At 41.7% G+C, this 16,148-nt stretch overlaps 1 protein-coding gene across 11 annotated transcripts in view; it reads left to right on the plus strand.

Annotated features, from left to right (window-relative positions):
* SLC7A11 (solute carrier family 7 member 11) overlaps positions 1–16,148 on the plus strand; it is a 264,297-nt gene that overhangs the window by 193,973 nt on the left and 54,176 nt on the right. For 4 of the 11 annotated variants that reach the window (XM_054823912.1, XM_054823913.1, XM_054823911.1 and 1 more), the window contains 3 exons: positions 265–2,683; positions 11,181–11,406; positions 14,340–14,466. In XM_054823912.1, the coding sequence (XP_054679887.1) occupies positions 2,657–2,683; positions 11,181–11,406; positions 14,340–14,466 (380 nt within the window). In that variant the 5' untranslated portion in view covers positions 265–2,656. The other 7 variants (XM_054823917.1, XM_054823918.1, XM_054823916.1 and 4 more) reach the window with 7 other exon arrangements.

Genomic DNA, 16,148 nt, shown 5'->3' on the forward strand with positions numbered 1-16,148 from the left:
TCATAGTAAAGCCGTGTATGACTGCACTTGGATTAACCTTCCGCCAGGTGATATTTGAAAGATAAAACTTATCTTATATATGACAATATATGAATGAAAGCAGCCAGGCAAGCTGGGGGAGTGGCCATCAATTTATGCACACAACTGCATTTTCAACATAATTAGCTGTCTAATTGAGCATTATAATTTAACTGACACATTTAAACATGTAATTTATTTGAATGCACACTGCTTGTAATCTGTTTATAATGTTTTGCTCTTCAGGATGTTGTCAGACTCTAGAAGATGAAAACGTCCTTCTGATGAACAGAAAAAGAACCAAAAAGAATATACTGAGGAGCCCTGAATGCAAATAAATTCCTGTAATTTCAAATCACAAGAGGAGTATGGAAGCAGAAAAGCCATGTAGATAAAGTTAAGTAACATCTTAACTTTAAATATCAGAGATGTTGTACTGTCCTTCGTGTTATCAGGTTATTGTGCAAAGCTGGCTAGTTAGCTGGCAGCTAGGTAGGAAGGAGATTTTGGTAACCGAGAGGTTTAAGCTGCGCATCTGTCTTGTCTAGAGGAAAGAAGCGTCCCTTTCTCAGCGTGAGAGAGATTGCCAATGGGTCAGTGTTTATGCAGGGGCAGATTCTGAACCCGAAGTTGATAGGCTACACTACAAGGTGATCACTGAAATAGAGTTATATGGGTTTTTTACTTCTGCACTGATCATGCTGGAGTGGTGCTCGTGCCTGCCTGCCGTTTTGGCTGCTGTTTGTCTTGCAGTCCCTACAGCAGTGCCTCAGGAATGGCTGGCCCTTTTCACATCTGAGGAGAGACAAGGGCATGCAGTCCCTAGGCTCTGTTAAAATACACACAGAGAGTAGCCTGTCAGGTGGTTGCAGAGAAAAGACCCAAACGTCCCTTCATTCAGGCTTGCAATACTCCCTGGTGTGCTGAAATGTTCACTCTCTGGGTGATAGCTAAGCACCTGAACAGTTATTTTCAAGGAAAAAACAGACCGATGCATATTTGGTTGTGTTCCCAGATTTATTTTTTTTTTTACTTTCAGGCTTTATTTGCTGAACAAAATAGTTGCAGGTTTCCTTTTAACCCAGTAAACTTTTGTACTGTTACACCTCATTATATATTTTGTGGTGCTGAGTTTTGAATCTGCTGCTTCAATTATGGAAACTGCCAACAGACATATGAAAATCCAGAATATAGAGGCTGAAGCATTCCTGCTTTTTGACTTTGGAATTACTTTTGCATACTCTGACAATTTCCCCTTATAAACTAAGTCGGTGATAGATACAGTTATGGAATGCAAGAAAACTAATGCAAAATTTTACTGCCAAAATAGAGAAGAAAACAATGTTTTCAAACCAGAGGTTGGCACAACTGCTGGCTTTTCTCCCCACATTTCTTTCTCCTCTCCGCCCTCCCAAGTCAGTAATTATCAGAAGTGGAGAAGAGGAAGTACATGCAAGGTCATGCGAGAGGAAATAAAAATGTACGGCACTCTTACTCCGAGGAGTTGCAGCTTGCTTTCTGACAAGACGTATTGTGATTTCATGTCATTTGAGTTTATTATGCTCAGCGTAGCATAAGAGGTGATGGATTAAGTTCTGCCCCTGGTATATGTGAGGTGAGGAGTTTTAGCTTCAGTCTTAGCCTAAGTGATTGAAAATTGCATTTGTATTGTTTGTTTAAATCAAAAGAAAATGTACTGACTAAGCAGTTGATACATTGGACTGTTTGGAGTGGGAAGATTACTTCATTTTCAGATTGAACAAGATGAATTCACTCATCAGGAGATCCTGAAGCTTATAGAGATGGATTTTGTATATCTGGATAGATAAGGCTGGTGTAGGATAAGCTCACAAGATAAAATTAAAACAGGATGTGTAAAAAGCTCTCCCAAGTCTTGGAGAGACTCGTCTGTCACTGTGGCTCCACTGCGTTGGTGCATAGGTTCCCAAATACATAGTTGCATGTGTGTGCCATGCAGAAGACCAGAGGAAAGGGACTCTTTCAGGAAAACTGGACTTTGAACCCTTCAAAGGGAGATAAAGGCAGAGTTAGGAAGATGGACAGTGGCTCAGAGCATCGTTTCTCATTTCCAGTTCTTTGACAGAGTAATTGTCAGGAGGTTGAATTTCTATTTTGTTGCCCAATATGTTCAGAATAGCTTTTGTCAGGAGAAGCAATATTAGAAATATCGCATGAAATGCATTCTATACAATAAAATTCTTTGCTACTTTGACCTTTCAGCCCTTTGCATTGTGCTTCATGGTGCTGTTTTCCATTCTGTGAAGATTAGCAAGGCTGTCCATGCAAAGAGGAGAGCCCATCAAAAAGCCTCTCTAATATGGCCACAGAATCTGTTTGCACTTTTTGGTATTTTGAGTGTTAGTGCCTCTTCTCTCCTTCCTTGGTGAAAAAGGAGCAATGAAGCCTTCCCTATTTGGACGGGAGGACCAGTGGAAGGGGAGAACCACTGGACTTACTCCCAAATCCCCTGTAATAGAATAGTCTCTGTTTTAACAATATTGCTCATTCTTGCTGTGTTGTCTAGAGAAAACCAGAAAGCCCTGTCTTTGTACCCTGAGTTGAGTTGACTCTGCACTGGAGGGAAGCAGATGTGGCAGCCCCCAGACTAGCTTAAGAAATGACACCAACACCAGAAGGCAATCGGGTAACTGCTGTTTCCTCACTGAAGTTTCTACTTGGTTGTGCATTGGTGTGGATACAGGAGGCTGGCTCAGCTGGCTGGTCAAGTCCTCCTCTGATGTGTAAGGCTGGTAGAGCCTGAGGGGCAGGCGGGACAATGAAAAGCTCTGGGATCAACTGCTTTGCTTAGCTCAGGTAAGCCTGCACCATCTGGGATAATGATGGGTCCCTAGATCAAAGAGGGAATTATTCATGAAGATTCACTGAGACTTGGACGTTCATTGCCCCCTGGAAAGGGGCATGGAAAAATAAGAGGAAATTCCGAATGGCTCCTGCTTTAGCTCAGAATTTAAAGAGTGTGCTTTAAGTGGGAGAAAAGGTGAGAGATGAGGATTAAAAGAAAATAAAGCAACAGCTAATGGCAAGATATCCCTCATGTACCAAACTCATTCCTGTCATGTCTGAGGAGGTGCCTTTAAATCTATGTTGTTTTCAGAAAACCGAACTGGGATATTTTCCCTAGTTTCTCTGAATGGGTTTAATAAATTGAAGTTAATTAATTATTAATAAAAAAATACTCAGTTGATTAGCATGATCTCTCTGCTTAGACTACACTCCTGTCCAAATAAACATGTATTCCAATTTTTTGTTTAAATTAAGAACAAATAAAAGCCTGCATTGTGTAACTCGAATAGAAATTGATACAGGAGCAGGTCAAGTTTTCCCCGACTTAAATTTCTGTGGTACTATTGGACCTATTCTCTGATAAGTGTTCGGGTGATTTACAGTGCGGCATCCTTCTGTACTCCCTCTTTGAGCCTTCTGTATGCAGAAGGAGTATCTTTTACAGGGAGGTATTACGCTTATTGAAAATCACACAGTTAACTTCACGTGCTGTTTTTACCCAAGTACAATTTGTACTTTGACTTACAAAGCTGATGGGGTACCCTGTAACGGAGATACCTATATACTCAGGATTGTAAACTTAAGGAGAAAGTCCCTTCTGTGTGTGACAGGTTACGCAGTGGGCAGGATTTGCTTTTGCTATAGAGACAGCTGACTATGTACATTTTCTACTCTATGTATTGGCTCCAAATTTCAGCAGTATATGTGTGAGAGAGGAGTGGGAGTCTTTTGTCCCATTGAACCCCGCTCTGCTGCCCTCCCTACAGTGAGGGGCCTGGAAAAGTGTGAGTAATACTGATTATATCAATTTATTTTAAGGCAGGAGTCCTCAAAGTGTGCTGTTATAGAGTCCTCTCAACTCCTCCTTGAAGTGCCAGCAAGATACTAACAACGAATAAAACACTGTCGTTAGTGTCCATTTTGTGGTAACAGAGCCTATGATAAAAGTGGAGGCATTTAGTAGAAGAGCTTTCTCTCTTAATTCTTGGACTAGATGAAATGTGGGAGGGATGGAAAAAGGCTAGAATTGGTGCATTATACACAGAGAGGGTTGAGCTGTTGGCTCTTTGTAAGCTTATATGTGAAGCATGAATTTGAAAAGTATTTAGAAATCCAAGTCACTCCTTTTTGTTGTCCTGGCTCTGGATAACCTGTACCTCCCTGCAAATGTGGTGAGGGGGAAGAGGGCAGATTTCTGACATGGCGGCTGCTTTGCACAAAATTTTAAAGTCTAGAGTAGACAAGAGAGACTCTCATCTTGCCCACGCACTGCATGCAGCTGCTGTACATTGGCTTCATAATCTTCTTACTAAATGTCACAAAACATGATAAAATTACTACGCTTGAATAGACAGTGTCTCTGGAGAATATATTGTGAATGTGGAAAAGAGGAACTTTGCTTTCAAAGAAGAAACAGAGGCTGACCTCAGCACTAAGATGCTTCTCTCTATTGAAATGTGGGAATAATATATGGAGCTGCACTAGTACAAGTGCCTTGGCGGTGCTCCAAACGAGTGCCCTTTCTGATGGAGTTTTTAATACTTCAAGAAGACATAGTACGCGCATTTAGATGCCAATAAAATGATTCCCTGTAGGATCCCTAGGCTGCATTTCAATGCTAAATTACAATGACAGTGTGAATGATTGACCACCAATCGCCAGTGAAGCATTTCCGCGCACATGTGCTTTTACTTTTCCGCAGTTTAATCCCTTCTTGTGGTAAACTCTGTCATTGCTTCAACCCTTAATTGAGATGCTTCTGTCCGTCTGTCTCGATGCACACGTTGTGCCGTTGCTGCTGCTGCTAAAGAAGCCCTAACCACCTGGCAGTGTATTGACTGGAGCCCGACCTTATTGTGCTCATGACCTGCAAGAGGCCGCAGCCAGGACTTGTTTGGTCTCCAGACAAAAAGCTACAAAAAAAGAAATCTATAGATGCAACTATTGCTTCATCTGGCAATTGAGAGAGGAATGAGAAGGGAACTAAAAATCCCATCACAATTATTCTTGGGTAAGAGTGTGGGTTTCTGTTTCAGAAAAATCAAATAACTTTGAATGTATGCTCCATCTAGTCTAAGTTGTATGCAACAGGAGGGGAATGAGCTTGCTAAACCTGATGGGAAAGAAGGGTGACCTTCTGTTAAGGGTGAGAATAAGGAACTGGAGTTCAGATTAAGACAAGTGATCTGAGAGATTTCCCCATAGAGTGGTCAGTAAATTAAAACTTTGCTTAAGTTCTTCAAATTCCCCTTTCCAAGATTTTGGATAGATTGTTTTGGTAACAGAATTCAGTGTCTGAATCTGTCACACCTGTGACTTTGGATAAGTATCATTAACCCTTTTAAAACAAGATTCGATTCATAGTGGAGAAACATGAATCACATAAAGTACAGTGCCTGGCCAAATAAAGGAATAAGGCAAATGCCCCAGGATCTTGTATACATGATGCTGTATAAATTGTATGAAAAAATACAATAAAAGCAAATAGGGAGTAATTAAATAGCCAAGCCTAAATTTGGTAATCTAGGGAGCTGTTTTATGATTTTTTTCACGTTGAAAGCTTTTTATCTAGTGTGAAGAATTCGTGTCAGAAAAATGAAAATGAAGAAATGAGCTAGGAAAGACAACATTTTCGGTGATAATTCTGTCTCTATCTTGATTTTTTGAAGAATCCTAATTTTTTTCAGAAGCACTGATTAATTCTGTTCACATGCCCAGCCTAGCCTGAGACAGCTCAAGTAAAATCCTGACTCCCTGAAGCCGACAGCAATCTTGCCATTGTGCCAGATACCTGGCACATGCAGTTTTGACGGAAATTTACCCTGAGGTCTGGATTTCTTGAAAGCTGTGGGCTATCTCAATGTCTGCATCTAAAAGCTGAGGAACAATAACATAGCAAGTCTCAAAATTGTCTCATTCTGCTGATGCGAAATGCAAACACAGAAAGCTCAAGAATAATATTGATGTACAGCATTGCTTAGGTTATAATTGCATATATCCTGAATATGAAAAATGAAATGGTTTAAAACACAATGATGTTTTCACATACACGGGGCTTCAGTAAGAATTGGCTTCGTCTCATGTGGAGCTTTCTTGCTTTGTACTAAGTGCTAATGATTCTTGCCTGCTTGAGGGGGAAAAAAAAAATCATTAAAATGTGAAACTGTTCAGCCAAAATCATCATGCCTTTTGAAGTAAAGCTTTAATAGTGAGAAAAATAGGAGGGATTTCTGAAATCTCCTCCCCCCCGCCCCCCTTTTTTTTTCTTTTCCAGGTAAAAATTGACTGGCAGCTATCAGCAAATTTGAGACAGGGAAACTTTCAGAAGTATTTGCCTTCTAAACTGCTATCGTTGTCTGTAGTCTTCTTGGAACTAGATTTCTATTTGCTGACTGCGTAGGCATGTTGTTGGAAGGTTTTTACTGAAAATACAAGAAATAATATTTGAATTGCTTTTGGATTTCTTATAGGACTTTGTTTTATTTTTAAAGCCTCTGAGCTGGATGTGTATTTCATTCCCTTTCATTTTTTTTGTTTTTCTTCTAAATATCTTCCTTGTATCTATCACAAAGTGGAATGCAAAATAATTAAGCAAGTAATTTCTCAGTCTCTGAATACAAAATAACACTCCCCCCAACATTCTCAGTAATTCCATTTTTAACTAAAGCTTTGACTTGTAGCAGAGACAATAACAAATTGTTTTAGTCTTCTCACAGTTCTAGGTTTGCATTATAACTTAAAAACCTGTCCCAATCTACTGAGATTTTTTTATACTCCATGATGATACTGTTCTCACTTAATTCCCAATGACACCTTAGTTCTTACATTGCTTAATGATTCCTTCCCCAATGCTAGTTAAACTATTTCTCAACACTACAAAAGGAGCAGAAAATCTCCAGTCAAAACTTTTCAATGCTAGATTATCATGAAACAAATACTTTTAGGTATTTTGCCCTCCTTTGACATTTGAAACCAGACTACCGCCTTCCTACAGGGCTGCTTTCTGAGACTCTCAAACAGCTCGGCATTATACAGAGAAGTCTCAGCTTGGTTTTCTAAGCAACTTTTTCATACCATGCCACCCACACGAAAGAGTTTGGGGCTTTCCTCGCCTCTTCAGTCTTGATATACTTCCTTTTTTATTCCCGCGTCTCCAGTCAGTGTGGCAATGTGTGGCCTGAAGGCTTGGCTTGTGACTCTTTGGATTTGCTCGATGCAATAAGCTGATATACAAATGCCCGGAAGGATTGTAAAGGTATGCTTGCTACACCTAGAAATTAAGGAGTTTTTGTGGGCTTGAGAAGTGGAAACTCAAGTCCAGGCTTGAATTTTAGGTCCTTCACTTTGCTGTGTGTGTTGTAGTGTTCCCATAAAGGGGAACGTTGTGTGTGTTTCCTAGCATTCCCCAGGGGAAATATCAAAATTGTAGCTTCTTTGGAGTCAGAGATACAGCTGTGTCCAGGTATTGACACAAGCTCTGCTAGTGTGAAAAACAGGGGTGCCCTCGTATCAGGCATGTTCAGCCTGTGAAACGCTGCAGTACCATTACTCCTTGTGACGTTCGAGTATTTAATTTGCTGGAGTGGTGTGGTGCGGCTGACAGGTTATGTTACACGTGGTGTGGAAGGTCCCAGCAGCGCAGCCGGTCCTGGTTGGCAGAGCCCACCGACGGCACGGGGAGCTGGCACCTTCGGCTAGCGGGTTAGCTCTTTGCAGGGCTAGGTCGGGGGGACTCGTGGGCTCAGCCGGTGAAGATTTCTGTTTAAAACAGACACTGCATAGGTGGTTCTGGGCTGATGGTGAGATTCAAAAGGAAACTATTTCACAGTGATGATCTCGGTTATGCTTTAAAATGTTTGTTCAGGAGAAAATGTCTATGAATTGAGGAAAAAAAAAAAATACAAGCAGAGAGAAACAATAAAAAGCTGTGTACAATGCCAGCTGCCATTAAAGGTTGAAGGTTTATTTTCAGAGCATCGGTTTTAGAAACATTGCTTCAAATAATTTCATCAGTCTAAAGAAAATAGCACCTTATACCTTTTTGTTCTGTTTTCAGAGTGGATTTTTATGGAAGAACAGGGCTGTTCTGAGTGTTGGACAGGTTAAGCCCTGCACTTTCAGAAGAGCTCTCTGAAAAGACACTGAGCATTGTGTGTTGCGGTTGTGTAGTGATACCACGGTCCTTGCTCTGTGATGAATAATTCAGATGAAAGTGGCTGGTGGGGCTACAAATGATCAGAATGGATTTTGTGAGTATACTGTGTAACTGGGGGCAGCAGACAGTAATGAGCCTTTTCCAGCTTTGTGCCCTCCTCGGGACTGGGCTTAGGTGATGGAATTCTCATGAAATTTCCAGAATACAACAAATAATTCTCCAAAACCAAATAAGTATTCCCTATCCTGAGCGGAACTGATAACTGGAAGTAAGGCTTTAACTCAAAGTAGGAAAAAGTGCTCCTATTTTTTTGTTTATTTTTAGTGGATAGCATTGAGAAGCGATGTACACAACAGTGCTCACTGGGAAGGCTACAAATAGCGTGATCAGTAGCAAGCTGCTAGTACTTAGGAAAAAGAGTTTTCTGTATCCAAACTTCCTTACTTCCCACCTTAGAAATTTCATTGGGAATTTCACGTGGTCCTAAGCTTTGCATGCATGTTATCCCTACACCGCAGAAGAAGCAAGCACCCTTTTCCCTGTGTGGGAGAGCTTTAATAGCTATGTCCAACGGGCAAACACGCATTCTTCTGACTAGCGGTCAAATGAAATTTGAAAGCCATTATACTGTTCAGTGTTTTTTACTGAATAGCTGATGCAGACAGCTGGGTTGCTGGGAGCTGCCTCGGGATCGTCTGAGAGGTTAGTGAGCTTTTGGTTTGATCTTGGAACCATCTTCCTGTATAAATAAAGGGTAAGCATTAGTTAAGAATGATTACCTTAAAGTATTAGATGTTTTAAGATGTCATGTGCTTCTTCATTAGACGGCCTTTGAAAATTAAAATAAAGGTCATCAGCCCAACCCAGTTCTGCGGTTAATGTTTTTTCCTGGTTTGATTTTGATCTAGTTAGTTACTTCAGGCATTTATAATCTTATTGGGGGGCAGCCTATGAAACGTACATCAGGGCAAAACAATTCTGCACAGCACACCGCCTACTCGTGGCTTTGCACGTAACTGGTGCCGTGCAAATCGGCTTGGTTTGGGCTGCGCGGTGAGCGGAGGAGGTCCTGCCTGCAGGACAGTCTGTCCGTGCAGGTACCTATGGCGTGCGCTGGAGGGGCATCGCTTCCCCGAAAAGTCGGGCGCATGGTGTGGTGACAACGGGAGCGTGAGCTGTGCGGGGACGTGAGGGATCAGCTGCTGCACACGTCAGCAGATGGAGAAGTAGGATGTGTTTGGAAAATAGGCAAGTGCTGCCAGTACGTAGCCAAAAGCTACATTCACTTTGTTTTTTACCTGTGTGCATTTAAACCAGATAAGCTTTTTTTTATGCCTTCTTTTATCTCAGTGCAAATAATTACAGGTGAGTTATAACTGAAAATATAAGGCTTTAAAAAGACTGAAGTTTTAGAGCTGCAGTGTGTTGATACTCCAGGATCTCCTCTTTCTCATATAAATTTGAAAGCACAGTAGTGCTCTGAGCTCAGTGCCTGCTTTTCAAATGATAAAAGGTTTCAACAGTTATCTCCCCCCCCCTCCCCCCCCAATCCTAGGTCCTCATTAAGCAGTAACTGTAAGAGCAGTAACTGCAGTAATCATTTCTCTTTGCACTGATCTAATCTGAAGCCACGAGCAGCTGCAATAGTTATGCTACAAAGGATTTTTCCCCCTTGGCATCTATTGCACACGCTGTCCCTTGATTAGTTTACAAGTACTTGAAGGCTATTGATTTTTGCTGTGTTTTATGAGAGTGCTCCTCTCTTTAACACTTTAATTTCTCAGGTTTGAATCTGAATGATCAGGTCGTGAAACAAAAGTATTTATGCATCCGATTACCTGTTTATCTGGTCAGGAAAGCTATACGATAACACAAAAATCCCTTTCTGACTCCTGAGCCGCTGGAGACCCCATGCTCCGGGGTGTTGTCCTCCTCCTGCCAGATCACACACGCGAGGTGGCTGTAAACGTTAACAGTATTTCTTAAGGGGAAGTGTCACTGCGGCGTTGCTTACCGACATGCCAGAAACACACTGCATGTATGAAAATTACTGTTCTGTGGAAAAAAACCCCGGGTTTTCATTAGGCTGATTCGGGTGTGTTGCTAGGCAACTCAGGATAACAAAGGGGTTGTATATATCCTGTACAGGTCCTTATAGAGATTTCCAGATAAGTAACATAGAGGTGAGAAAGGCTGATCAACTGTGACACAAGAAGTTTGCCTGGCAAACTTAACTTTTGTTAAGAGGAGTTTTTCGAGAAATAAATTGGATTAGACCCAGGGATGACGTATGCTGTTTGATTTCTTTTCCCCTTGCGCTCTGACGAGCTTTGTGTTTAGGCAGGCTTTTGTTTCTGTCTCCGAGTGCCTTTAAAAAAAATTGGGAGTGTGTCTCGGGGTGTCGAGGGCGATATGCTTAGCTTGATTGGCTCGGTTCCCTTGCAAATGCTTTGTGCTCTTCCCACCACCCTCAGGTCAGTTGCGCAACATGCCCCTACCGTTTAAAAAGAAAAGAAAAAAAAAAAAAAAGAGAAATGCTGAGTAATGCCAGAGGTTTCTCAAATGGCTGATGCAAACCTGGAGAATTTGCATCATCATTCAGCTGGAGTAACTTGGTATGACAAGAGCTTAAATACAAGTCCACGCGGAAGCTGAGCTGGTTTCCAATGATAGGGCAGTACCAGCTCGCAGTGTGAAAGCGCAGGTGTTCCTGAGCAGCGCTCGGATCGCAGGAAAGGCTCAAATACACTTTAGGAGCTTGCTACCTGTGCGTAGGAGCAGCTGGAAAGATAAGAGGGGGCAGAGGAAGAGACTAAGTAGTTGGCTACACAGAGAGGAAAAAAACCCCTTAAGTTTCTGCTGCAAACTTGTTTGCCTGTGCTTGCTGTTGGTGTGCTGGGGGCACTGTAGCATGTTTAGGAAAGCTGCTGTAACCACCGTCTCTAATGGAAGCTACTTGCAGGGGCAAGCTAATGGCAGGTTGCCCTCTATGGACAGCGGACAGCCAGCCCAGGAGGGAAAAGTTGTGCTGAAGAAGAAAGTGACACTTTTGAGGGGGATATCCATCATAATTGGCACTATCATTGGAGCTGGCATCTTCATCTCTCCTAAAGGCATCCTGAAGAACACGGGCAGCGTGGGCATGTCCTTGACTGTCTGGACAGTGTGTGGCATCCTCTCGCTCTTCGGTAAGTCCCTTAAAAGTTTCTAATTGGTCCAGAGGGGCAGCCGGTGGATTATTGCTATTATTTGTCCGATTTTGCCATTGGATAGCAAGGCACAGGCTGGAGCTTGAGGACCAATAGGGCTACAGAAGGGTTTTGCTGCGTGATAGGTTGTGTGGAGGGCGCAGAGGTATGCAACCCCTGGCCCCCCGGCGCCTGATCGGTAAAGATTGGAAGCATGAATTGTTGTTTCTTATGGGTCCCTAAAGGAACAGGAGAAGTAAATGTCCATTTTATGCCACACAATGTGCTGTATGTGTAATGTTTTTCTTCTGGCTAGAGAGGTTTGCTTGTAAGGCCCCCGGCAGTCGGGGATGCGGGTCACTCTGCTCAGACACCGGCAAAATGTTTAGACAGCTCAACTTACTTCCCTAGAGGCTAGAGCAAAGTCTGAGAGTAATAATTCCCACTGGACGTAAGCTGTATTGGCATGAAAGGGAGAAAAGTCATAATAACACTAATAACCTCTCTCCCTGGTCTTGTATCACTGCTCTTTACTTTGTTCCTCACCCACGATGTTGCTTTGAAAGGTTGAGCTGCTAAAAACAGTGTGATGGAAACAAATTTGTAATGCGAGTTTTATTGCTGGCCTGCCTGTCGTGACAGTTTTTACTAATTTTGTCTATTTTTGAAGAGAATTAAATTCCGAAGAATGCCAGTTTATTTGTTCTGTACACAAAGCCCCCATTCAGAATGGAAAACCCCACCCTGGCCTCTGCGGGACAGAGGGTCCATTGACCTACTTAATGAGTTAATCTCAAAGAAGCTGAAGAACTAACATGAATATTTGCTTTATTTAAACCAGAAACGACTTGTTTTCTGGCAGGAGGTAAAGAGGACAAACACGGACTAACACGTGTCTGCTTAATAGGTGGAACAGGCAAATGCCACCCTGTGTAAATTGGCTCTGAGCTTAAAAGAAACATGGAATGTTTACAGGCTAAGCCCACCCAAGCCAAACAGAAAGTGCAAGCAAGTTAGCAGCCGTTTTGGTCAAATGTTACGTGTCTTGGTACAATGCACAGCATAATCCGTTGTACAAATGTGGAAGTCCTGCCTATAAGCAAAAATCCTCTATAAAGACAGACCTCAGATAAAATTTGTAACCCTGTCAGAAGACCTTGGTCTTTAGATTTAGTCAAAACAGAATTTGCTTAAGCATTACATTTTTGGCTTTAATTTTAATACAAGTAATGTTCTGGTTGTGAAGTAAAGGCTGTACAAAAAAACCCTTCTCTTATCAGATGGATTTTCTAGGTCATTTTCCAGATCTCAAGATATGAAGAACTGTGTAACTTGGCCCAGCAAAATATATCTCTTTCTCTGAATGAACCTGTTACAGTTATTTTTTCATATTTTTTACGCTATGGGTGTTTTTAATTCCCTGCATGACTTAATTATAGTAAAATCACATGCAAATATCACTTAAGGTCTTGCCCAGGCTGTGTATATAACATGTATCGAAACACAATTTCATTTCGTCCTGAACCTCAACAGAAGAGGCTGGCAAGAGAAAACTCATCAATAGCTTTTCTTTAATGTGGCTGTAAGGATTCCTTTAAGTACATTTTCAGGTAAGCTGAAGAATAGGAGATAAAAGCCGCCATGCTTTTTGCAAAGGCCCAAACAAAGCAAATTAACAAGGATGGAATCTGTCATAACGTGGTACAGCTTTAGTGGGATTGGACACATTACGTGGTTTCGACAGCTGTAGTTTTCCTCTTAAAGTGCTGCAGCATAAACGCATGCAGGGAACAGGAGCCAAAATGAGTTCATATATGTTGCTGATCTGAACTCTATGAGATGCGGTGGTTACAAACTTTAGTACTGTTTTCATCTGGTTTCTCAGACTCTTCTGAAAGGGCTGCCTTCTTTTATTGGATGTGGCACACTTCTCTACTGATGTGGTCCACCGTGGAGCTGAGAATCTACTGGCTTTGTGACTGGGTGATGGCTCATAAGCAACAGTAGCAGGTTGTGCATGGGTGAAGAAGGCTTCATGCAAGTCATCGTAGTTGCAGCGTGCTGTTGCCTGCTCTGTAACGGCAGAGGCCGTGCGTTGTGCCGGCGGCAGCCTCGGGGAGCTCCCTGAGAGCTGCTGCTTGCTGGGAATGCCACTGGAACTTGCTCCGAAGGGCCCGAACCACTTCTGCGTGAACTAACACAGCAATGTGATGATGATTTGGGTTTTATTTTAGTCAGTGTAAACGCACCAAAAGATGAAATAAGCCTCCTGCTATGAAAACGTGAAGTGCTCTGTATTTAAGGCAATGCAGAAATGAACAGCTTTCATTGCGTTAGTAGTACAGGACCACACTGCACCAGTGTTGAAAAGTCAGGGCTAGGCCATCCCCTGAATTTTGTATATAAGATGTTGGGAGTACTATTGAGGAAAATTCTTAATCTGCAATTCCTGCTTCCAAATTTTGGCCAGTCGATTGCTTTGCCCATGGCTGAGGAGGGGTAATACAATTTTCAGGGGTTCCTTCAGAGGCTGAGCCAGGCATCTCTAAGGCTGAAAGGAGCCGATCATCATTTGATAACAAGCAGATGTGTCAGAAGGCTTTCACTGAGCGGTGCAGTTAGGCTGGCTGGGGTAGCTGGCGTGACACAGGGTTTTGTTGTTCCTCTTCATGAGATACGGATGAGTAATGAAACTGTTGATAGCAAAGAGTTTCTTCAGTGGCTTTACGCATAAATGTAACTGGATATATGTACAGCTTGGTTAACTGCAAGACTAGCTGAATGAATTAAAACTTACAAAATTACTTGGAAAAAAAAGATTAAAATATATCAAAAGTAGCTGTGATACCACAGCAGCTCCATTGTTTAACCTATAGATGTTTTGAAAGGTATTTCTGGATATCTCTTGTGATGACACAGTTTAATTCTCACAGGTGCCCTCTGCTATGCTGAACTAGGAACATGCATTAAGAAATCTGGTGGTCACTACACCTATATCCTGGAGGCCTTTGGCCCATTACCTGCTTTTGTGAGAGTCTGGGTTGAATTACTCATTATTCGGTAAGTGTATCATGGCTTTTCTGCGTTTCTTTTCTGATGGCAACATGCTTTTCGGTCATAAAGAAAAATCTCCAATACATGATGGGCAAAACAAATCAAATCTATCTTGATCAATGAGCTGAGTTCTTTTAGTATGGTTGCTTCAGAGAATTTAACGCTATTTTGCTCGTCAGCATTGAAATGTTCAAGAAGACATGTGCGTGTATGGGGAGAAACAAAGAATCTAAGAAAACTACCTGCCACACAAATTTAGCTACTTGCTTTAATTTTTCTAAGCTTACTGTATCCATTAATGTCACTAATAATGCTAATAGCCATGGCTATATATAGGATAGTGGAAGAGGGAAGTAACTTTTACATTTTTTCCATCTTGGCACGAGCTTTTGGAGCAGTTGCTGTTGTCTGTGATACAGAAATAACTCCTGGTGAAGCTTTTGCCCAGTAATTTTCAGATTTGGGGGTACCATGTATTCTTTATATGGCAGTTTAGGTCCCCGTTTTTTGTGGGGCATTGGGGAGCTTAACTCATGATTACTATGAAGTGCGCTAACTGGCCACATAAAGAAACATTAAGTCTTTATATATCTAAAATGTCCAAGTATTGTTTTGGTGTGTGAGCCTGTGACTCCTGCAGTCCTTGATGTTGTATAGGTGAATTATAACGTGAAGATGTCAAATCATATCAAATAAATTTTCTTAACATAAAAGGATCTTTGTATCCAACTCAAAGGTGGCTCTTTGAATTTTTTAATTTTTTTTTTTTTTTTACAGTATTGCTGAGGCTGGAGAGCTTATTACATGTAGAACAGGCCAACTTATTTATGCAAAATGACTTTGGGAATGCTCCGTTCCTGCCTCAGGCTGGTTAGCACTCCTTTCCCCTCTCTTCTGCAATCAGCAAATTAGTCACAAAAGCAGAAACCTCTTTTCAAATCACAACTATGTTTACATAATATTGACAAGTTCTAGCATAGACTGTTGAGTTTAAAAGCACTGACAGTGCTGAGTCATTATGAATCCATAAATTCTTATCTTGTTTCCGGAGGAAATCATTGTGTATGTCAGATGGTACCTGACATCCTCCCCACCCAGATGTAACCTTTGAATTAACTGCATAATTTCCATCAAACGTGATGAAAGAGCAGATGCCTTAAACCTTATTTTTGCTAAAAGAGAAAAGCAGACAGAAGAAACAGACCTATGTTTTCACTGTGAATGTAGCACATCAGAGACTAAATAAAAGAGGGTAGTGTTAGAAATCCCTCTTAACCTGCACCTTACCAGGCATGGGGAACCTTACTACCCTAGGCACAAATACCCACAAGAAACCAGGCTTCATGAATTCCTCTCCTCATAAAATTATTATTTTTTTACATATGACAGCGTCCCAGGACTGTCATGAAAACACCCTTAGTCATCGTCATCTGCCCCACACCCAGAAAATAATCATCTTGCATGGGAAGGAACATCAGTGGATTCTTTAATCATCAAATCTGGGAGGCAGCAAGGGAGGCGTACTTGTTATAACTTGCGATGATCAGAGCGGCGCTGCCGAAACTCTGTGTAGAGTTTTATATCCGACTCCTGCGTTGGTAAACTAATTGGCTGCTGCCATCAAAGAAGTTGAAACCTAATATGTATCTAGGTTTTTTCAGTAGATGAAGTTGCACACACACTTCTCA

This window comes from Grus americana, chromosome 4 (genome assembly GCF_028858705.1).
Source record: "Grus americana isolate bGruAme1 chromosome 4, bGruAme1.mat, whole genome shotgun sequence".
NCBI classification, from domain to species: Eukaryota; Metazoa; Chordata; class Aves; order Gruiformes; family Gruidae; genus Grus; species Grus americana.